Source organism: Myiozetetes cayanensis, unplaced genomic scaffold (assembly GCF_022539395.1).
Source record: "Myiozetetes cayanensis isolate MyiCay16 unplaced genomic scaffold, myiCay2020 scf2-11, whole genome shotgun sequence".
In the NCBI taxonomy this organism is placed as follows: Eukaryota; Metazoa; Chordata; class Aves; order Passeriformes; family Tyrannidae; genus Myiozetetes; species Myiozetetes cayanensis.
The window spans coordinates 40,223,134-40,246,755 of record NW_026087411.1 but is presented as its reverse complement, the minus strand read 5'-3'; the positions used below and the strand labels follow the sequence as shown (position 1 = coordinate 40,246,755).

The 23,622-nt window shown below is 42.3% G+C and overlaps 2 protein-coding genes across 4 annotated transcripts in view; one reads left to right on the top strand and one right to left on the bottom strand.

Annotated features, from left to right (window-relative positions):
- Nucleotides 1-1,165: 1,165 nt before the first annotated feature.
- Nucleotides 1,166-20,867, top strand: NTPCR (nucleoside-triphosphatase, cancer-related). Its single transcript, XM_050314398.1, has 5 exons — nucleotides 1,166-1,275; nucleotides 5,758-5,920; nucleotides 7,029-7,122; nucleotides 9,833-10,042; nucleotides 14,451-20,867. Exons 1-5 carry the CDS (start codon nucleotides 1,242-1,244, stop codon nucleotides 14,517-14,519), a joined length of 570 nt encoding a protein of 189 aa, XP_050170355.1. The 5' UTR covers nucleotides 1,166-1,241; the 3' UTR covers nucleotides 14,520-20,867.
- Nucleotides 20,574-23,622, bottom strand: part of PCNX2 (pecanex 2) — a 156,010-nt gene continuing 152,961 nt past the window's right edge. For all 3 annotated transcript variants that reach the window (XM_050314395.1, XM_050314397.1, XM_050314396.1), the window contains one exon: nucleotides 20,574-22,221. In XM_050314395.1, the coding sequence (XP_050170352.1) occupies nucleotides 22,048-22,221 (174 nt within the window). In that variant the 3' untranslated portion in view covers nucleotides 20,574-22,047. The remainder of the gene's footprint in view (nucleotides 22,222-23,622) is intronic.

The following is a 23,622-nucleotide window of genomic DNA, read 5'->3' as shown; positions in this document are numbered from 1 at the left end:
AAATAGGGAGGCCATATGCATATAGGATTTTGGGATGCAGATGTCTATCAGTGTCCTAGTCAAACCTGCCAGACCTTTTAATTTGTGACCCAGTTCTCTCAGCTTTGTAACAACCCCCAGTTTGTATATTAACCCCCCTTTGCAACATTTGGTGTCTGCACTAAGATATCAGACAAACCATTCCTCTTTTAACTGACGGCTTTTCCACACCTCAGAGCACATTTCTTACTTGTAACAGGTAAAAAGCTCTAGGAAGAGTTCAATATTATAACTCTGCTCTCATGAGACCTCACCTGGAGTACTGCACACAGTTCTGGTGTTCCGAACATAAGAAGGACATGGAACTGTTGGAGCAAGTCCAGACGAGGACCATGAAGTTGATAAGAGGAGTGAAGCACTTCTGCTACAAAGACAGGCTGAAAATGTTGGGGTTATTCAGCCTGGAGAAGGTTGTGTGGAGAGCGGAGACTCCATAGCAACCTTCCAATACCTGAAGAGGGCCTACAGGGGAAGCTGGAGAGGGACTCTTCATCTGGAAGTGATGTAGTGATAGGACAAGGTGTATCAGTTACAAACTGAAAGAAGGGAAAGTTAGGTTAGATATTACGAAAAAAATGTTTTACTGTGAGGGTGGTGAGGTACCGGAACAGGTTGCCCAGGGAGGTTGTGGATGCCCCAACACTGACAGTGTTCAAAGCCAGGTTGGATAAAGCCTTGAGCAACCTACTCTGTGGGAGCAACCTAGTCTGTGGGAGGTGTCCCCGCACACGGCAGGGAGGGCTGGGATGGGTGACCTTTAAGGTCCATTCCAAACCTTAACGTTCTGTGAGTCTATTAACATACCCAGCAACGTTACAGATCAAACTCACTAGGCAAAGAAAACGCTGGCCTTCATTTATGAAACTAATCAGGTTGTTGTTTTTTGGTTTTTTTTTCTCTCCCCTAACCTTAAATACCGCCCACGTTCTGGGAACCACCACGGTACCCGCCCGCCCTTGGGCCCCGCCTCCGAGGCCGCCTCAGGCCGGGAACGACCCTGGGGAGGGGCACCGCCTGCCCAAGGGTTTGGCATAATCCCTGCTCGGGGGTTGGGGGCTGGGGCGATCCCGGGGCAGCATGCCCCCGGGATCGCCCCAGCCCCCAAGCCCCGAGCAGGATCGCTCCGCCCTCTCCCCGCCCCGTGTGCGGCGGGGCCGGGCCGGGCCAGGGGCGGTGCAGAGGGCGGAGCAGAGGGCCCCGCCATGTCCAAGCACGTGTTTCTGACGGGACCCCCAGGTAATGGGGCGGGAGGAACCCGGGTAGCGGGGTGCGGCGGGAGGCGGCGCGCCCGCAGGGGCTGTTCTGGGGCACGGCACGGCCTGGCCTGGCCTGGCCTGGCTTAGCTTGGTTCAGCTTGGCCGGGCCCGGCCCTGCACGGTGCTGCGGGGCACTTGGAGCCGGGTCAAGGGACCTGCTGCCGGGCCCCGCCGCCGGCCCCCGGTCCCAGGGGGTGCCCCGGGAGCGCCTCCAGCTACAGCGGGGCTCGGCAGCTGCCCCCAGGCACCTCCCGGCTGAGCTGCCCCGTCCCGCCCATGCTGGGGGTCAGAGCTCTTCTTAATGCACTAATTAGTTTGTTCCTAATGAAGGGCCGTGTTGTCTCTCCATCCAGTCCCTTATGTCGTGTTACTTCTCCTGGCTCCAGCCCTGCAGTTCAGGGTTGGGGGAAAAAAAAAGCCCACCTCCCGGACAGCTAATCCCGTTTCAGTGTAAACTGCATCCATTAATAATTTCTGAGAGCTCACGTTTTCTGTGACTTAGTTGTCGTGATACAGCACTTCCAGCCTAAGTGATGTGCAGATATAGGTAATAATTGATATCCCAGATGGGCAGACTTTGACTGAAGCACTGGAGTAGTTCATCATGGTAAGGGAATCAGATTATTGTGGAGGCAGAGTGGGATTATAGTATGAGGGTTAAACTATATGATTGATAAAGAAATTAACCAGTTGTTATGATTGCAAACACTTATTTTGTGGTGTGGGAGTAAAGCAGTGTGCCTAATTCTCCTTTTTGTGAACCTCTTGCAGATGCCTGTCTTGCCTGCAATTAATTTAAAGTGCTGCTGCTAGGCTGAGATAGGAGTACATTCTACCCCCTTCATTCTGTCTTTCCATCCACTTGAATAAAGGCAGCCCTCTGGGAGACTCAGAGGTTAGGCCTGCTTAGGCCTTGTCTGTCCTGTTTATCTGAAATTGAATGTACTGTTTTGATTAGCTAAATGTATAACTTCCAGCTTTCTTAAACTTAGTTTGAATCGCTCTAGCTTTCTTTGGCAATTTACTGAATGACGGTAACCAAATTAGGGATAGCAAATCCACTTAGCCAAATTAGTATAAATTCACTTATAGAGACAAGGCCTTGTAAAGATGTTAGATACAGAGGGTGCCACATTTGTTATTTTATTGTTGTTCACCTGCCAAAAAGCCCTTTTCTTTAATTTTGAAAAGTTTGCTGAAGACTTTGACTGGATACCCTTGAACTCACAGTGTATTTTGTCATTGATACTGACTGTTAGGAAAGTAGTTCCTAAATCTGCTTAAAATCTAAAGAAGAAATTTGGTGTGTGCATGTTGAAATGATTTCTGCTGGCATCTTTAGGCGTCTCACATTTGGTCTGTGTTCCTCGTCTCCGGGAATTAATTCTGCAGGATTGTCTTCTACTGATTTTTTTAGAGCAACTATTAAAATTAAAGTGATAACACTAAATTTTGTGAGAGGTGATAAAGATGAGTTTAGAAGGAGATTGTCAAGGGATGGAAAGGAGAAGAAATAGCTCACTTGTGGGACATAAAAGGATGCTTGGAACATGACCAATGTTTACTGTGCAAGGAGACATCAGGTGGTGAGGATTTTAAGGACCTGTCTTAGGGTAAGAAAATGGATTAAAGGGTCACAGGATAATTCATGTAAGAAGGAACTTCAAGAGGCATAAAAGAGGGTCAGCTGTTAGGCCAGACCAGGTTGCTCAAGGCCGTATCTAGTCACATCTTGAAAACCTCAAAGAATGTGAAGGCTACTGCTGTTAATACTAGGAGTGTGTTTGCTCAGACACTCCCCTCGAAGAAGGATGCAGCCACCCAGGTCTCTGGGTGTGCTGAGTGTCTGAGCCTGACGTTGGTACCGGAGGACGGTGTAGGAGGTAGCTGTGTACGATGCGAGCAGGTGAGTGATTTGCTGTGCCTTGTAGCAGAACTTAAGGAAGAGGTAGAGAGATTAAGGTGCATTAGGGAGAGTGAAAAAGAAATTGACTGGTGGAGTCAAACCCTTTTAAACCCTAAGGAAGTCCAACAGGAGACGGCGAAGCCCTGCCTCTCCTGCCATAAGACAGATGGAGCAGACCAAATTGATGGGGGGGAATGGAAACAGGTCCCTAATAGGAGAGGTAGAAGAATTCTTTCTAGACCCCCATCACCCCTCAGGGTGCCCTTGAAGAATAGATACGAGACTCTGGACCCAGACAGTCAGGTAGAGGACAGCCAAGATGATCCCTCTAGAGAGCCTCCTTGTTTGGCCCCGTCCAAAAGACGGATTACAACCACAGGTATAAAAAAAAAAAAAGAAGGGTAGTTGTAGTCGGTGACTCCCTTTTGAGGGGAACTGAGGGCCCTATATGTCGCCCAGACCCATCCCAGAGAGAAGTATGCTGCCTTCCTGGGGCCAGGGTGAGGGATATTAGTAGGAGACTTCCTGAGTTAATTCAGCCCTCAGACTATTATCCTCTGGTGGTAGTCCAGGCTGGCAGTGAGGACATTAATCAAAGAAGTGCCAAGATAATTAAAAAAGACTTTAAAGCACTGGGTCAGTCAGTTCAGGGGACAGGAGCACAGGTGATATTTGCCTCAGTTCCTGTACTATCTGGGATGGATGAGGAGTTAAATAAAGAGAGGAGTAAAAAGCCCAACTCCTCAACAGATGGCTAAAGAATTGGTGCCACCATCAAAATTTTGGTTTCTTTGACCATGGGGCAAACTCCATGGTACCTAGTTTCTTAAAATCAGATGGGATTCATCTTTCTAGGAAGAATAAGAGGACTGTAGCCCATAAGTTAGCGAGGCTGATTAGGAGGGCTTTAAACTAGGTTTGAAGGGGGAAGGGGTTGAAACCGGGCTCTCCAGTGATCAGCCTAAGGATGGAAAGCCTGAGTTAAGAATTAAATCAACAGCCCACCTGAAGTGCATGTACACTAATGCACGCAGTATGGGCAACAAACAAGAGGAGCTGGAGGCAATTGTGCAGCAGGAAGGCTATGATGTAGTCGCCATCACAGAAACATGGTGGGATGACTCGCATGTCTGGAGTGCTGCTATGGAAGGCTATAAGCTCTTCAGAAAGAACAGGCAGAGACCTGGGGGTGCTGATTGACAGGAAGCTGAACATGAGCCAGCAGTGTGCCCAGGTGGCCAAGAAGGCCAATGGCATCCTGGCCTGCATCAAGAACAGTGTGGCCAGCAGGAGCAGGGAAGTGATCCTTCCCCTGTACTCTGCGTTGGTGAGGCCGCACCTTGAGTATTGTGTTCAGCTCTGGGCCCCTCAGTTCAGGAGGGATATTGAGGTGCTGGAGCGGGTCCAGAGAAGAGCAACCAGGCTGGTGAAGGGACTTGAGCACAAGTCCTATGAGGAGAGGCTGAGGGAGCTGGGATTGTTTAGTCTAGAGAAGAGAAGGCTTAGAGGTGACCTCATCACTCTCTTCAACTACCTGAAGGGAAGTTATAGCCAGGTGGGGGTTGGTCTCTTCTCCCAGGCAACCAACAACAGGACAAGGGGACATGGGCTCAAGCTCTGCCAGGGGAAGTTTAGGTTAGATGTTAGGAAGAAATTCTTTACAGAGAGGGTGATCAGGCATTGGAACGGCCTGCCCGCAGAGGTGGTGGATTCACCATCCCTGGAGGTTTTTAAGAAGAGATTGGACGTGGCCCTTGGTGCCATGATATAGTAATTAGAGTTGGATCAGGGGTTGGACTTGATGATCTTGGAGGTCTTTTCCAACCCAATCTATTCTATGATTCTATGATTCTATGATTCTACATGGCCTCTTCGGGCAACCTCTTTCAGGCTCCATTGGCCTCACAATAAAAAAGGTTTTCCCTGTGTCTAGTCAAAATGTCTCTTGATTCAGTTACCAGAAGAAGCATTTTTCTGTTGTTGGGAATACCTTTTGCCATATGGGACCTGGTATCTCAGGGCCATTGAGTGCTTCTGATTTCTAGGACATCAGTGAAAGTAGTGTGTTTTTTGTGCCAGTTAATAGCTTCTGTTAATAGAAGTCAGCTTTGACCTTTTGATCTAAAAAGGGGGTAAACTCAGCTCTGTTCTTAAAAAGTAGTGAATATGAGTGGAGAAAGGGAGATTCATCAGTCAGTCTTCCAGCAAACTTGGATATCAGTTGTGTAACTGTGTGGCTCTCATGTATTTACCTGTCTTGGGGTAAGTTTTGTGGCCTGCCTGTGCGCTATCTAAGCTACTAAGTTCAGTGGTAGCCTGGGATATTTTTACCATTCTGTTGTGAACTTCTTAAATGCTAATAAAACTTTACAGTTTTACAGGATAAACTTTAAAAGGTGCTCCTGTTCTTTCCTACAATTTAAAAAAAATAATTTGCAAACTTCAAAAGTAATCAATGTTCCTGCTGAACTGAATCATTACTGTGGTGTTTAAAAATAGGCTTTTAGTGCAGAAGAAGATTAACGGTCTGTGCTTTTTTTCTTCTTTATTTTTTAGGGGTTGGAAAGACTACTTTGATTCAGAAAGTCACCCAAGCTCTAAAATCCTCAGGCGTTCCCATTGATGGATTTTACACAGAGGAAGTTAGAGAAGGTGGCAGGAGAACAGGATTTGATGTTGTCACTTTGTCTGGAAACCGAGGACCTTTATCAAGAGTCAGGTACTGAGGTTTTAATAACTGTAAGCAGCTTATTGTTTTATGTGTCTGCTCCATCCATCGGCATGTTAAATGCTCTTCCAGAAGGTGATTTCCAGTACACATATGGCTTTCATGGTCTGGTTCATTGTTTAGTTCTTGTGTCTTGGCTGATACCTATATTGTATATGTAGGCAGCGTTTCTGTTGCATACTGAAATACTGAAAATGTGCTGGGGGGGTGTTCTCTCTTACTGCTGATTGTATGCCAGATAAAGAGTAAGTACCGACAAGCCTTTTATTATGAGGCCAAGTCTCTTTGGAATACAGTAAGTAGCTTATTGTGGGCAAGGAGGAAGGTTTTTGTGTTTCCACTGGCCAATTTTTGGAGACAGAAGTAGAAAATAAAAAGGGAAATTGCCTATAACATTGTCTTAAAAAACCATTGACTGGCCCTCAAAACTCACATGTGAATTTTAAGAAAAAGAGGGTTTCAGAGCCACATTTAAGAGAGGGGCCTCTGAAGTGCAGAGGAGCTCCCAGTCTTTCCTGATTCTCTAACCTTAGATTTTCCCACTTTGTGCAAAACTTAGTCTAGGTCTGGGTGTGACCTTAGCACCTCATTCAGACAGAGTTGATCTGACTAAATAATTTACATTCTGCTAATAACAGAGTTTCACTTAGGATAGTGTGGTGCACCACATGCAAACTGAGAATTTTTTTGAGATTGTTTAAGGGTTTTGCAGCCTGTACTGAGATTTGGGCTACTGCTGTGATGCTGGCTGTAGTCTCACATTACCAAATTCAAAGATCTGAACTGCAGATGTGAGTTTTGATTTCAGTGTAAATATACCTGCTGACTTTTATATGCCATTGTCCTTCCATACACTGTTCAAACTTGAGCTTGCATAGTTATGAAGGTAGCTTATGGTATAAATATTACCTGAAAGCAAGCTATCTGCAATATGACTTAATGCATGGTTTGCAGAGTTTATTTCCCTTCATTTCTTAGAAGAATTGAGGGCATTTGATTTACTTGGATAAATTCCCATAAATCCACTTGAAATGACTGCAGTGCATTGTCACTGAACTCAGTAATGAGAAGGAATTTTGTGTCTCTTTTTCAACTTCAGTTCTAATTCTACTTCAAGATGTGAATACCGGGTTGGACAATATGCCGTAGACCTTGTTTCCTTTGAGCAGTTGGTTCTACCTATGCTAAGAAATGTGAGTATTCTATGAAAGCTGCTGAAAAATGCATGTTTTATGATGATCAGGGTTACTGGAAGGCCCTTCTACAGCACTAGTTTTTGATAAGAAGTGGCCTGTTTCTTGGGTTTTGCTGATTATGATTGACTTTGGGATGAGGAAGCTGGAGGGGCAAATCTGGCTTGTTCTCTTGTCATTACTGTGGTTTTGCAGAGATTGCAGTCTCTTCTTTTTCTTGATCTGATGTCATCCTGTGAGCAGGGCCCTCCTTGGCCCAAAGAGGCAGCTGGTAGAAAGTTTTGTCCTATGCCACCATCTCACATATCGGAAAGCAAACAAAATGTACGAGTGGCTTAACATGGAGAACTGAGTCAATGGGTCCAAGAAAAAGGCTTTTGCTGCTGTTCTTCTTTAGAGCCTTTTTTTCCACTTCCTCTGATTCCCATCTTCTTCCAGTAGAAGCATTTGTGTCTTTAATCGAGTGGGTATAAGTACCTGCAGACTTATAATAAGCAGCCTCATTATTTGGGATTTAGCTTGCTGCATGAGGAGTACTCTGACTGTGACAAGACTTTCCACACAGTCTTTTTCCTATCCTTCTGCTGATACTCTGTTACTGCCTTTTTCCTTCTCTTTGCTCTCTCACGCCAACCTTTCGCCTCTCCAAAATTAAACAAGAACAGATCTTGTTTTGGCAATAACATCACAAACAGTGTGCAGCAGCTGCTGAACTGTACTACTGAAAAAATCCTATTGTGATTTTTCTACACTGCCAAAGCTCAAGGGGACAGGGAAGAAGGGACTTTTTTGATGAACTTAAAACAAAAAAACACAGAGGTGCAAGGAGCAAAAATAAGATTGAGGATCCAGTTCTTGGTTTTGTCAAGGAATATTAAAGTCTGACAGTAGGTAAACAAAGATGTTGGTACAAGGGACAAAGGAAATATTAATAAAATGGAACGATTTTTATATGTTTAATTTCACTGCAACTGTATTTAGGATGTTAGTAAGTACAAAGATAGTTTAACAGAAATACTTCATTTAACCAGTGCTGCATTTGGAATCCTTTCACTACTGAATTAATGTGAAATCCAGGAGAGATCTTCCTAGAAAATTGTTAGCAGTGTTGAATTTTTCAGTTTCTTATATAGCTTACTGCAAGTGCAAGAAGGTGAAGGGAAGAACTGGGGCCAGCAGTTACACAGTGCATGATCACTGAAAGCGCTGTTTGTCAGTTTTGTGGGAGTGTGGTCATGCATGTAGGTGGCCCAAAGTGGAAGAGGAGAGTGAGGAAGATCACAGAATTGAAACAAGAAGAGACAAATGAAGAGTGAGGTCAGGAGAATCATAGGTATGGTCTGGTTTGATCAGAGAGCAGCATGAAATGGGCACGTGGCCGTTTATTCCTGAGGGCAGCTCTTAAGGCTTTATTTGCTCCGGTGAGAATGGGGTAGATCCTGCAATGGAAGATCCCTCTGGTTCTGCAAACTTTACCAGGCAGGACTGGTAAAGTTTTTTCAGTTTTTTTCAGAGCAAAATGCTGTGTTTCTCAGTGTGTGACCTAGTGTCTGGTATTGGCTTTTTGGCTCGCTGATCTATGAAAGGATTTTAGATAAGACAGCTACTCAGTAGGGACTCAGCTTGAAAAGATTTATACATTTTGTACAGTTCTTTCACTTTCCCAGAAGCAAATACTTTGGCTTCACAAGGGAGAATGCTTCTATTTTTTTTTTTTAGGTTCTGTGTAATATGGCTTGTTTTGGTACATATTTACAGATCTGTAGTGATGTTTTGAATTCAGTTTATTTCCTCCTCACTTCTGTAAATAATGGAGAACACTTCTCAGTTGCTTTTACCAAAATAGGGTAGGCATTGCACTTCTTTTTCTGTTGAAGAGTTCCTCAATTTTAGGAGCTGCTTTTTCCTCAGTAGCAGTTACCCATCTTTTTTTTGCAGACTTCACTGATGCTTACACCAGCCTGCAGCACAGTACCTTTTGGAACACTATTCACTTCATGAAAAAAGCAAACAAACCACAAATGTGGTTAATCGTTAGTAGGATACCTCTCCTACAATCCAGGAAGGTGGCTAGGATTATAGAATAAGGTATATCTCAACAAAGAATTGGAAGATTACTCTTCTGATTTGAGAAGGGCTTGCAATGGCTTGGTTGTTATCCAGGTAGCTTTGAAGAAAGCCGGTTGTTCTGAGAGAAGTGCTCCTCCTTCAACCCAACTGAAAGAGAAGGAACTGCCAAATCTAGAGTCAGTGGAAATATATTTTTTTAAACACTTGCTATGTGTGACTGTTGATCTATTCTAAATGTATAATTTGATGGGAAGAATACAGTTCTTGAAAGCTGGTGACCCTCAGAATGATTGAGAGCTGCTAGTAGGCAAAGTACAGTTCTTAATTGTCAAGTAGCTCATATAGGAACATTGTGAGAATTCTGCTTTGAAGGAAATCTGATATTATGGAAATTTCCTATTGTAGTTGGTATTTATAATGTACATATATTTTTATCCTTCAAAAAATCTGTCCTGAAATAAAAATGGTAGATTTCCAAGTCTGTCATTTGCCAGCAGTAGCTTTGACTCTTCCACTTTCCCCAGTATTACAGTTTAATTTATTTATTTAGGAGGTATTTCTTTTATCAGCGTAGCAATTATTTCTATTGCTTGTTCTGAGTTCTGTGTTGTTTACAGTCTCCTGATGCATTTTTCCACAGGTAAACCATGGTGGTGATACAGAGAAAAGAATTTGTGTCATTGATGAGATTGGTAAAATGGAACTCTTTAGCCAGGCTTTTATTCAAGCTGTTCGTCAAACGCTGACTGGCTCAGGGACTGTGGTGCTTGGAACTATTCCAATACCTAAGGGAAAGCCACTGGATCTTGTTGAAGAAATAAGAAGTAGGAAAGATGTTAAAGTGTTCAATGTGAGTAATATTTAATATTCTTAAAGAGCCTTCTGTTCTAGGTTACTGTTTTGTATTTGGCTCTGTTTAAAAGCTGTTGCTACCAATTGATAGCTGTGGGTAGCTTGTATGAAATAAGCTTTTAAGTTTCCATTTTATTCTTAATGGGCAGGTGCTCACGTTATTAAAAAAAATCCCATTTGGCACTTGATGTAGCAGGCTCACACAGCTGGCTTTGCTTGTGAGGGGCTGCAGAAGTAATGATATAGTTGTTTTAAAAGGTTTTCTTGCTGTAGTATTATTGCTGCATAAGTATTCATTATTCCTCAGAGTTAAATCTTTTAAAGTACAGTCAGATTTTTAAGCTTTTTTTTTTTTAACCATACTGGTTTGCAGAAGTATTACCAGTAATCATATTCAAGGAAAAAAAAATAAAAAAAGGCAGCAGTGGAGTTTGCAGAAATGATTTATAGAAGAAAGACCACAATAAAACGTAGTCTGTTCATAAGAATACATGCATGAGGTTTCCTTAACATCTGTAAGTGTACTGGATACTTCACAAAACCAAGCTAAATGATCCTCCACTCCTTTGATCTATGTTTCCTCTTCAAAGTTAGGTTAAAAAACCTGCAGTACTCAGAAAGGTTCCTCAGCTTTCTTCTAGTTGGGGATCCCATCATCGTCTGTAGTTTCTGTTTTTATATTAAATGCTGGTTTAATTAAGTGCTAAAGCAATTGTAGGAGCAAAGACAGAATTCCTTTTCTTACATAAGCATTCAGCTCCTGCTGTTCCTTTCAAAGATGAAGCCCCAGGTTTTCCACTACCAACCTGATGAATGTTCCTTGTCAGGCTGTTGAACAGAGATGCATGTGAAGATGAGCTCAGCTGGTTAAAGCACAGCACTAGTTAATGCCAGCGTTGTGGGTTTGATCCCCATAGGAGCCATTCACTTACCAGTTGGACTTGATGATCCTTGTGGATCCCTTGCAACTCGGGACATTCTGTGACATGAATATGAATTTTGTATGACTTGCTGTACAGTGGTAGGACTGGGGAAGAGGGAATGGAGAGGCCTTACTGGAAGCAACAATCACTCAAAGCTTAGGCTGCAGTCACAGCAGGAGAGTAGTGTATGCATACGTCCTCTTGGGAGGAAAAGGGGTGCTAGAAAATAGCATTTGGCTTTTCAAGGAAGCTTTTAAGGGTCCTGTTGTCTCTTTTTATCAGGTGGTGGTCTCAGGGCATGTGCTACTCAACACCGGGTTTTTAGCTGTGTCAATGTTCTGACGCATCCTTCTCCTAAGTGCTGACTGCAACCAGAAAATTTTCAACAGAGCAGTGTTTTCTCTAGCTAGAAAATCTTTACTACAAAAATGACCCATCCTGTTCATGCTGCTGAGATTAGGACATGCAGGTTTCTTTGATTAAATAGGGTTCTCTGGTGAACCCACTAGCCAAAAGCACGGATGGGAAATGTGTGACAGACTGCTGTCATTCCCCGGTGGCACAGACCTGCTATGCTGAAGTCTTGTGAAGGGGAGCATCTGTCTCTCTTGCTCCAGTGACACACTATGTGCTCTTTCCCAACTGGTTTGAACGTGTGCATGACCAGGAGCAGAACTGGCCTGTGGGGAGTCAGAAGTGTTAGTAGCTGAAGTGAATCTTGAATCACCAGCTCACATGTTCTTCCAGAACTGTGGCATGGGGAGAACCTGGAGTGTCCAAACAGCTCAGGGTCAGTAATTTCTTACTAACTTTTATGGTGCCTGGAAGTGTACAGAGGTAGGAGGCTACCTTCCAAAACCTGCTGGCTGCTTTATCACTTAAAATGGAGATAGGCTGCGTTCAAGTAACTCAGCAGAGTTTTTTCATCCTTCTCTTAGTGTCACAAGGACAGTTCTGATGTTTGGTGCCAAGAGCACAGAGACAGCTGTTTGGGGTTTTACAGTCCCTTCTGTCTTGAAAGCTTATTTTGTTGGTGTAAATGGGCCCAGATGCCCTAAAAGCAGTTGAGCATTTGTTCCCAAATGTTTAATTTATTATGTTTAGGGCACTTAACGATAGGAGCTCTGATATTTAACACATTTCTTTCTATTGTTGCCCAATTCCATTTTGATGAGTACTAAACTTTACAGTGAAACTAGAGAGGCTCTTTTTGCACTGCCTTTGTCTGTGTAGTTTTGCAGACATGCTGTCATGAACAGGATCAGGTTATCCTTAGCAGCTGGCAGATACTAATTTTCTCCCATTTTCCCCATCTATTAATTTTGCTTCCGTGAAACCCATTAGTGAAGTTTGGTTGCATATGCCTATTAAGAAAGAAAGTAGCTGAATGGATGAGACGAAAAGGTTCCATTTGAACAGATTGTAGATGAGCAGTTTCCTTCACAGTACTTTTAACAAGGGAAGAAAGCTTTTGTCCTCTGCGGTTGCCTGCTTGGAGTCTAGGTGGTAATTTCCTCCACATTACCTAAATGCTTAGTATAAGCAGCATCTACAGTTATTTTCAACTCCCTGTCTAAAATTGTACCCATCTGTTTGTACATTCAGTACAGATACTGGGAGATTTGTTCTTTCTGGGAAAGCTGCCTGCACAGAATGTCTCCAGATCTTAAGAGGAGACTTATATCTATAAAGCGTTTGTAAAACAGTTGTGAAAATTTCCCAGTGCTTGGCACTTTCTCTCTGCTGCTCTCACTGGACTTCTGGCATGTAGGTATGGAAAAGGGATAGATAAAATGTAGTATTGTTTTTGTTGGCTGTGAGAGAGTGGGAAGAGCTATTAAATGTGCAGAAGGTCCTTTGAAAGTCAGGGTATCAGTACACTTGCTGTGAGATTTAGAGTTTGGCTCATATGTGCTGTTTATTGTTTACCTTGGGGTCTCTCAATAGCCTTACTGAAGAGCATTCTTTGTTGTCTTACTCTCTTTGTTATTGTGAGGTTTTCTGTTTATCTTAGAACAGGCTTGGAATGATTCTCAGTAAAACCAGTGACATTTTCAGGCAGATCTTCCCTTTCATTACTTCCCCCCTCTTTTTTTTTTTTTTTTATGTCACTTGTTCATTAGTCCCATGTTGATCTGCTGTCTTGAATTCAGGTGGGGTAGGTGAGACCATTATCTGTAGCTTTTACAGACAACACAGCTTTTACTGTGTTGGTTTCCAGCATTTGGATAGGATGTCCTTGACTGTAAATAGTGGTAGGCTCCTGGGGTCAAATTCTTGAGGAGGGATTGTCACCTATTGAATAGTAACAGTATTTCCTCCTGTTCATTATTGACTGTAGTACTAGGAGGGATACGAACTCTTGTGCTCAGATCTTAAATGTCAGATAACAGGGAGTGCAGTGAAAACCTTGCTGGTAGACAGTGTTGTGTCTCTCCTTCCTTGTTGAACAGCTTTTCTCCAACTTTATAGGAGGAATGCCCTTACTTTTTTTTTTTTTGGCTCATCTGTCTTTGTCTGATTTCTTCCTGCACTCTCTGCAGGGGTCTGAACATTGGGGAAAATTTCTTAGACTTTTTAAAATAAGGCTTCTGCTGACCCTTTGCAATTGCTTCTTAACCCTTTGCCACGCCAGTCATCTCCCCAGGTTTTGTTTGAGGTAGTAATGCATGGCACTGTGGGTCACTGGACTCTGGATCAGGACCTGGTCTGTCAAGAAGGGCTAATTTACACACACAGAGGCCCCCCAGCTCTGTACCCCCGGGAGCTGAGCTCACTGGCAAGCACAAGCGTTTGGTTGGCGGTTTACAGTGATCTGTGTGTGCTGGAATGCACATGGGCCCAGCAAAAGACAGGACAGTGGACTACATGGATTTTCACATATGCTGGTCTTAAAGCCCAGCATTTCATGGACTGGTCAACCAAAGCTGTCTCTCAGCATGCTACAGAAGACCTCAGCTTTCTCAAGTACTCTTATTTCTTTTTGAAGGTGTTTCTATCCTGCAGTACTAAGGTTTCTCAGAGTGCAGAGGTGTGCTTCTAAGCCTGGTTTTTTTTTTTTTCTTTGCAGATGTTTTTGACTAGGTCTGTCATCTTTAATAAATACAACCCCTTACAAGTAATGAAGGCATAAGAATACTTTATAGTGGGAAGGTTAAATTTGGTGGTTGAAAAGGATTTCTAGTAATGACAAAAGTACATGCTGGTTCTTTGAGTGATTCTCATTAGTTATTCAGGCCCTGAATAATACTGCAAAATGCCATGGGTAATTAAATCAAAAAGATCATTGAATATTCAATTATGTATGTTTGTGGGTTTAGCATATTGTGTTCTCAGTAGCAGAAGGAGGCAGGTGTTTGACACTCAAAATTCCTGCACTGAAAAAGAAACACATTTAAATTTCTGCTTTGATTGTTTTTGAAGTAAACACTGGTATAGAGGCTATTCATCAAATTACATCAGTTTTAATTTCTCTTTCTCTAGGTTAGTAAGGAAAACAGAAACAGCATTTTGCAAGACATCTTGGCAGCTGTGGAATCCTGCAGAAAATGAAGACCTTTTCTTTCCTGTAAACACTAAAGCTTTTGTTTCAACAAAACATTACAACATTTTGCGGATGTTTTAGAGTCTGTCTTTCCTGCTTTAGCCCCTGGAGGCCTTACTGGAGCCTTCAGGGTAAGCAAGGTAAAGCCGGTAATAATCTAAAATGTGAAAATGAGATAGCAGGATTTGTATTTATTCAGTTCACTGAATTAAAAAAATTGAACAGACATGTATCTAACATCCAATTCTAATCTGGGTGTTTGGAAGTTAGGTGGTCTAACTCTGATCCAAGTCACCCCACGTAAAAACAATTAACTGTAAAATCTGTTTGAGATCTTAGTCTTCCTCAGTGTGTTTGGACTGCTCTGCCTAGAGAGCAGTTCAGTATCTGGAACTTGGCCCTGGTGGAACAGAACAGAACCCTGTCCCAAATGTATGTGTGTTCTGCCTGAGCATTTCAGCATGGGTGCTGACACATCATGGGCTAGAAGGAATAAGCAGATGGTCTCTCTCCCTCTACTTCCAGACACCCCTCCCTGCAGCTGCAGTATAAGAAGGGTTAACTGAAGTTTCAAGAAAATTTCCTGTAGTCTCAAGTGACATTTACAGAATTCCACTTTGGGTGTAAAAATAATCAACTCTACCTTCTCCTACATGGCCCAGACAATAGTTGATAAGAGGGCTACATTTTATTTTCATTTTTCTGATGGTAATCCTGTCCCCTACCCTTAAAAATTATATTTATGAATCTTCAAGTCTGTGAAGTTGAGTAAAATATTGACGTGTTTTTCATGCAGGAAAGTCAGGATTGACTTACTACTGTATTTGTTTGTATTTGTTTTCCAATCTGTTACGTTTGTTGATACTTCTTACTTGTTTGAGTTTTTTTCCTTATTCAATTCTGTACATGCTTCATGGCAAAATAAGAATTGTTTGAGAGTATTAAACAATGTGTTACCCTATGAGGTGTGCAGATGTGTTCAGGAACCACTTATTCAGTTCTGCATGTTGTGCAAACAGAATTCCTCCCAGGTGCACACTGTTCATTGTACAATTTATAGTCATCTCTGGTTGTAGAAAGTTTTTAAGAATTCAGTTGTTGCTTAACTTTTCCCTGTTCAGTTTGATAACTTTTAAAATCAGCAAACTATTTAATGCCATTTTCAGATACAGTTTTATTTATTCATTTCTACAGGACTGACACCCACAGTTGTATGGGGCTGGATGGGGACAGGCATTTTTGCAGGTGTCCTGCAGACAGCTGGGAGCGTGGAAGGAATGTCCTTTCTCTTTCCTGTATTCAGAACAAGGGGGTCTGGTACAAACACTGCCCCTCCCCACATAGCAGTAGGTATATGCCATGATATAGGATGCCATGGCCTCATTCCCTTCTGCCCAAATCCGGTTGGATGGTAGTATCGTTTTCATCATGTTTGGGAAGAAGAAAATTCCTCTTAGCGTCCCACTCCTTTGAGAATGTACAGCTTCTGGCTCCTTTTTGCAAAATAAGGTTGTGCCCTGGAGATATCGCTAATCCTTTAGTTACTTCAGGCATCTTACTCAGACAAAACACCTTTTTATAGGTGAAGGACTTGGGACCAGTGTAAACCTTTTCAGGGCTGTATGCCATAGATTTTTGAGCAGAAATCTTAAGTATTGGATGTCCTCCTGTTTCAATGTCAAGTCTCTTAAGCTGTGAAATATGCTGCAAAAGAACAGTTCTTTCAATGATTAAATAAATACCCAAAGTCTGGCAAGGTTTTAGTGGGACTAATGTTGAGTCTTAAATGGGGATTGACCTTTAAAGCTAAATAAAGTGGAGAGATTTCACACTTCTCTGTTAGAGGCTGGGGAGGGAAGTTCCTTTAGGGATGATGGCAGAATTGAGTTTTCCAAATTCTGGTTCAGCCAGTCTTGTTGGAGATCACTTGAAGTGGTATTTGTTCCCCATAAAATTAGATATATTGCCTTGCATACAGTGCTATGGTGCCTACTGTAGTTTCATCATATAATAGAGTGGGAAAAAAACCCCAAACAATTATAACACCAGGTTTGGGAAACCTGACCAGTACTTTTAAGCCGTTGTCTCACAGTGCAAGGAAGACCTTTTGCAGTAAGGTAAGATTGGTCACTGGAAAAATGCAAGTGGATTTTTCCTTCACTGGAACTGTGAGTGAAGTATCAGCCTTTTTAAACCAAAGCACATGCTTGCTACTGACATCAGTGTCTCTTGTTTTCTGCTACCTATATCCAGATTGGTGTGAGTCTTTATTTCTCTTGGAAAGCACTCTAGTTCAGAGAGAAAATAGACTTTAAAAAAAAAAAAACCAACACCAAATTAAAGAGAAATTTTGTAGTCTCTGTTCAGCAGGAGATTTTAGATGACTTTAATAGTCATGTCTGGCCTTTAAATCTGAGGCACTCTTGAAGATATGATTTGCCTGTTTCAAATATACTTCGAGTGAGTGAGAAAGTACTACTTCCAACTGAAGGTAAATTTTTATGACAACCTGTGTTTACTTTAGAGGTAAAAATGCATTTTCTGGTCTTGCACTAGTAAAATATTTGGAAGGCCTTGAGAGCACTGTAACAGCAAACAGAGCATTCACAATTCCCCTGATGGGCTGATTTTACTAATAGCACACATTCAGTGAAAAGAACCTCTGATGTACCAGCTAGATTCCAGATGACAACATTAGTGCACCTGCAGGTTTTAATTGGTGCAGAAAAGGGGAGAGTGTGAGGTACCAATTACTTTCTCCAAGCCTGAGAATCAAGGATGTTTTTGGCAAGGAGGCTTGTAATTCCAGCACAAAATTGCACCCAGCATGGAATAAACAGGGCCTGCATTATTTATCATGCATTAGGCAATTTTTGACTTGTAAAACTTTGAGAAGCTGAGAGAGGGGAGTCTTTGACACTGGACCCACTGCAAAGTTAATTATAAGTGATATGTCTGTGTTGCAGATTTAAGGATGTACAAGAACAGTGAAACATGGTAATTAAATACCAGCTCCCAATTCTGGGAGTAATCTAAATATGGCAGTAATTGGGTAGTTGAAAAGAATGCATTGATGAGATGATGATTATTACATGCTGGAAAATCTCCCTGGTAATTTTAATCTTCTAAAATGAGCTGCACAAAATTCAGCTAATCTTTAACTTATATTCTCCAGCATGAGAAGACCCTGGTGGGCTGGAGACAAATGCAGATGACATTTCTTGCCTTATTCTAATAAACAGTTTTTATAAAAAGCTGTGAATGGCATCACAGAGAGTCTTAACTTAATAGTGTCAGAATGTCATTCATAGATATTGAGAGTATCTGGTCATCACGCCAAGGTGAAAAGACTCACACTGGTAAGTCCTTTTAGTTGAGATTTGCCTTAAATGCAGTGAATGCCAAGATTTTCTGCCTATGGGACTGAGGTGAGACTTTGCAATGAGAACGTCAGTTCCTGACAGAGAAGTTTTCATGACAAAATGGAGGGAACAGCCAGGACCTCTGGCTTTTATTTTTGGGTGAACAGGAATGAACTTGGTAGACTATGGCTATCACTGGTTCCTGCGTGCTTGCTGTGGTGGGGAACTGCCAGGCTGAAGGCCAGGCGGAGCTTTGGCAGTTTACCTGGTGGATGTGAACAGTTCAGCAGCCTGTGTTTGGCTTTGGTAAAAAGGTACTGAAAGTCTTCTTACCGGATCTTCAGGTTATGTTTCACCCTTAGGAGTGTAGCACCTGGCTTTTACTGTGGGATGTAAACAAGAGCCTGTTAGAGAACAGAAAGTTTAGAAAAAAAAAAAAATGGGAGGGAGGTAAGTATCCCATGTTTAGTGCAAGGGCTGAAGTACTGTGTTTGTGCTTGTTTTACCATTATTATCCTCCTTCCTGTAACCTGTTATATTGTCCGTGTTCCTCTCTGGTTGGGAGGGCCCTGCTAAGCCAGTGTGGATAAAATCACTCCCAGTGTTTCTATTCCACAATGGTGATGTTATCTGAGGTTAAGCTGGAGGGACTGGGCCAGGTACGGCTTCCATCTCTTCATCCCTTCTGACATTTCTATGAAAGAACTGCATGTACCAAATGCTCTTGTGGATTGAGTACTTGATGAAGGATGCATTCAGTTTGCTAAGGAGATGGGAATGTCACTGTTTTCACGTTGTAGAAGCAAGAATGTTCTGGGCTGGCTGAATGAACTAGGTGGCCTCTGCAGCTCTGAATAAATCAAGCATAGCACCTGACTCAAAAGACCCTGATGGAGCTCCTTAGGAAAGGTACTTACGTGTTGGGGGTTGCCCTCCTTCCTGCATCCCAGCTGTACTAAGAGATCAGGCAAACTGTTAAGCCTGGGCAACTTCAGGGCCAAAGGTTTAACAGTGTTTGGCATTGTGAAACCCATCAGCAGTGTCGCAGATAACATAAAAGCAGTGAAAGTTGGCTTTTCATTCAGAGGCCAAAACTTAACCAACAAGTAGGGTCCTGAGGTGTCCCAGGTGCCTCCATCTTGCAACTCTGAGGCACCTGGAGTGTGAGGTTAAGTATCGAGCTGCTTAGGTCTTTCAGGAATAAAGATATGACTCAAAACCTTAACGTATATGTAGGCGCTGGTGCTGAGAACAGCATTCCTATGGACTCAGTGCCTTTTGGTGCTATGCACAGCTGTTTGGAGCAGCTCACTGTTGAAATTAGGCCTTGTGTACAGGTCATGTTCCTATTTGTTAGCTTTGTGTGCAGAGTAACTGGGTGTATCTCTACCTCATGCAAAAATGGGGGAGGCCTAATATATGTTTAATCAATACAGCCCCATACCTAGTTGCAGGTTTTATTTGTAACCATCATAACTGATTATTCTGTAGGATTGGCTTATATTTAAAACCACTGCATATAGCAGTAGGCTTATTAATTTAACAGCAGACTGTCTCCAAAAAATAGGGAGAAATGCAGTGCGCTCATTTTAATTTTTTTTTTTCTGTCTTTGCTATGCTTGTTAGCAGTCACTCTTGGGTTTTTTCATCCCACTATGCTACAGTAACAACTTCGATGCAAAAATTAAAACTCTGTAGGACATGGCTACAAAAAGGGAACTAATTTTTGGATCTTGAGTCCTCCGTTGGCACTGCTTGCACGCTGTGCCTCAACAGACGAGTATGAACCTTCCTTTTCTGGCAGCCACTCTGTGCAGCTGGAGGCTGGACTTCATGGCACACTGCTGTCCCCAAGGAGCTATGCTCCAGGGGCTGGTGGCTTGAACTAAGTCAGGAACTGTGAGGTAGCAGCATTATTTTAGGATGCAGTACGAGGACCATGGAGACAGTAGTCTAGCAGAAGATGTGGTGCAGGGGGAAAGGTGGTGTCGCTGGGCCTCAGTCCATGCTAAGCATATAGTAGGCTTGCTATTGAAAAGTATTTCTGCACCCATTTCCTGATCTGGTTTAGTATGCTTGAGTTGGATACACAGAATAATTTCGGTTGATTGGGACGATTTTTGATGGGAATTAATTCAAACTTAACAATGTGAAAATTGGAGGCCTAAGTTAGGTTAAGTGAATATGGGAAAGTTCTTACTGCTTTCCACAGCCCCCTGTTTGCCCTGTCTCCATGCAGGAAGCCAAAGCTGTGATGGTTTGTCCTGTGAACTGCCATGCAAAAGCCCCCAAGGCAGAAACGGGGCTGGTGGCTGTTAGTAAGACCCTCCACCTACCTGCATAACCTCCAGCCTTCATTTGTAATGAAGCACTTAATGAACAGGGTGGTGGGACAAGAGTCATCATCTGCCAGAACTGGTCAGAAGGGAGCAGCTGAATTCAATTTCCTTTTCCACATCATATCTGGATGCTAGATGAGAAAGGAATAGGGCCTGAACTGCACTGATGACCAGAGGGCATGGATACTCTGCTTTTGCCCTTGTGGACATGGGCAGAATTTTTCATAGGTTGTGTTGAGCTTTATAAATAATCAATTCATCAAGATCTAAAGTGAAATAAAAACAATAGATTTCTTAATTTTGTAAGGCAGAAAGCAAGTGCAAACAATTTCAAATGGAAAAGACAACCCAAAAACTGCTGTCACACAAAACGTACTTGAATCATTTTATTTTCACTCGGTGTTACTTAGTTCTACTACTCAGATCTGAAGTGTGGCACAGTAGGAAGATCAGAATGCAACTGAGTATTGCCTAACAGTAATGATACTTAGCTACAGCATCTCTTGTTAAGTCTCTCTTGTTAATTGGGACAAGACAGCCTGGCTGCACGTCATCGTGTTGAGATTTAGAAACAATCTATGGTAGTTACAGTAAAGAGGAACAGCAAGACACTGATAGCTGCAATTCTTTTTTAATTAAAAAAAAAAAAAAAACACCACACCCATGTGTGTTTAGACTCTGTAGTAGAGGAAGGATTTGTTGTAGCCTTTTGCCTTCCAAAATACTCATGCATTCCTGTAAATCAGTGTTTCTCAAACCTTGTGAAAGCATGGCCTCCCTTTTTGCATTATCTATCTTTATGCCACTATTAAATTGGCAGCAGCTCAGCTTCTGTGGGGGAGGGAAATCGGAGGGTTCTGTAATTACTGGCTACAAGTGTTTATGGACACTGAGCTGTGTCCAGCAATTAAAGGCATTTAACTGTTCCCTTCCTAACACAAACACTTCCAGACAATAATTACAGCCTGCTTTGCACTTTCCTGTCCTCCTCAAGGATTCCCCTGGGCCCTTTTGCAACTCCTGAGGGTACCATTGCTTGGAATTTGAGAAACACTGCTGTAAATCAAACAGGAACACGAGATAATACCTAATTTATGCAAAGCTGCTTTGCAAATAAGGTGCACCATATGCTTTGAAGACTTTCCATGCACTGGATACTTTCTTTTCTTAACACTTGACTTTTGTTAATCTGTGTAGCATGGCTCGTTCACACTATTTCAGGATGGCTGCATGCAGTATATACGTCTGTGATGCTATGTTGCTCTTCAGCATTAGAACCTGCATAACAGGTTAAAGAAAAATAAGAGGCTTGCTGTTGGAAAAAAAAAAAATCAGATTTAGCTCTAATGTTACAGCACGTTGTACTGTCCTTTTCTGTATTCATTGCTTCTGTTCATAGTTGCCTTTTGCTATATGTTATATATCAAATTTCAGTTAGTTTGCATGCAATCAGCTGTTTAGTTATGGCAGGAAAGAGATGTCTTGTGTGCTTTTCACTGAGTTGTATTAATATTTCCTACTGTATTCATTTGTGATTCTAACCGTTCCAGGGGAAGGAACGTTAAACAGGTTGTATTCATTGTTCTAGGATTTACAAGAACCTGAGATGAAGTGGCACTGTGTGTTTTTTAGGATATCTTCCAACCCTACCCATGCGAAGGCCATTAGCTGAAGAGCATCTGCCCTGTAGTATTCTCGTGTAGAAGTTAGAAAAATAAACATTTGAAGGTTGCTTATTACATTTGAAAGAACCTAAACCCATGTGCAGCTTCCTGACCTAACTCTGTCCTTATTTAATCCTAAGAAGCGCGTGGCCCTTGTGCTGGGAATGCTCCCTACTGCTCCTCAGACAGGCTTTGCTGAGAAGCAGTGTCTTCCAGGGCCATATCTTCTTGGCTGGCCCTTCTGCACTCCAGGTTCCGGCTCATGAATACGGCATGGACCGGACCTGCCTCTCGCTGGGGTCTGGGTTCTGCAGCATCAGTTGCTTCACAGGTCTCAGCGTGTTGCTAGGAAGAAAGAAAGAAAAAGTCAACTAGTTTAGGAAATTTCTAAGTAACACTTCAGCTATTTTTTGAAATGACAGGTGAAAAAAAAAAAAGTTAAAAATTGATGTAGGAATGTCATTCTGTGAAACTCCATGGGATTCTTAACATGCATTATTCACAAGGGACTTCTGAAGAGGTAGTTGTCACACTTTGTGTAACGCATAAATTTGGAAAGGAAAGCAGACCAGGAGCTAGAGGTTTAGTACCACAGATGTACGTGTATAGAGAGCTGTAAAATAATTTGGATTGAAAAGGACTTCTGGAGGTCATCCAGTCCAAACTGCTGCTCCAAGCAGGGCTGACTTCTAAGTTGTTAAATTGGGTTGCTCTGGGGCTTGCTTTATACACCAGATTTTAAATCCAACTTACAAAGAAAGCTTTTCATCAAAACTGGAATGCAATTATCAGTCTGAAAACGTTAAGCACAGTGCCACCCCACTGTAAGGAGTCCATTGGTATAAGAGCATTCCAGAACTGTGCTGTGCTAACATTTAAATAAACCACTTTCTCTTTATTGCTTTGAATCAAACAGGCACCTGGACTCTGAGCAGTTACTCTGTCCAGGATTCACCTCATCTAAATTTAGCCATGTAATTTTAGTGTGTCATTTAGGCTGCCAGCGGTTGGCAGAGAGATATGATTCTCCCAGGGGAAAATTTGTTCCTAATAGCTCTAAGGATGAAGTGGATTGGCCTCTTCATTGAAGCCTCAACAACAATAATCTACTGAGACTTTATTCTCAAATTTTAGATGGCTTAAAGTAAGATAAGGTGAATCCTACAGTTAGTACTCAGTACTGCAGAATTGGCTGAGTTCTTGCAAATTAGGCCATAAACTCTTGAGAGACGCAATTATGCCTTGTCATTTGATATGTTCAGCTGTATGTGTAGAAATACTTTTAATGGTTATTACAGTAACAAAGCAGGATTGGACCCAGATGAGTAATGTTTAGTCACCTCCTGCAGAAGTTCATGGCAAAACTCTAGGGAATTGTACCATACATGGTGGTATTTTTGGGTTGAGAGCAAAGTACACACAGGCTAAGGAGGTTTTTTCACTTGAGGTTTGGAGAATTATTTGGAAACTAGGGAAGTTATACACAGTTCAGAATGATAGAACAGTAACAGAAAAGTGAGTTGGACTTTGATATCCAGTCTTCCCCTGTTACCAGTTTGGTTTTCATTTTGATAGGCCAAATGTGAGTGTCTAATTGTGTTGTCACAGTCACCCTTCATTCTCTAGCCCATCTTCTCACATTTCTGCTCTCTGGTGCTGAGGTCAAATTTTCAAAGTTCAGGACATCAGCTGATGTCAGCCAAAGTTAAATGAATATACTTATGTAGACAGTAAAAGGATAATACT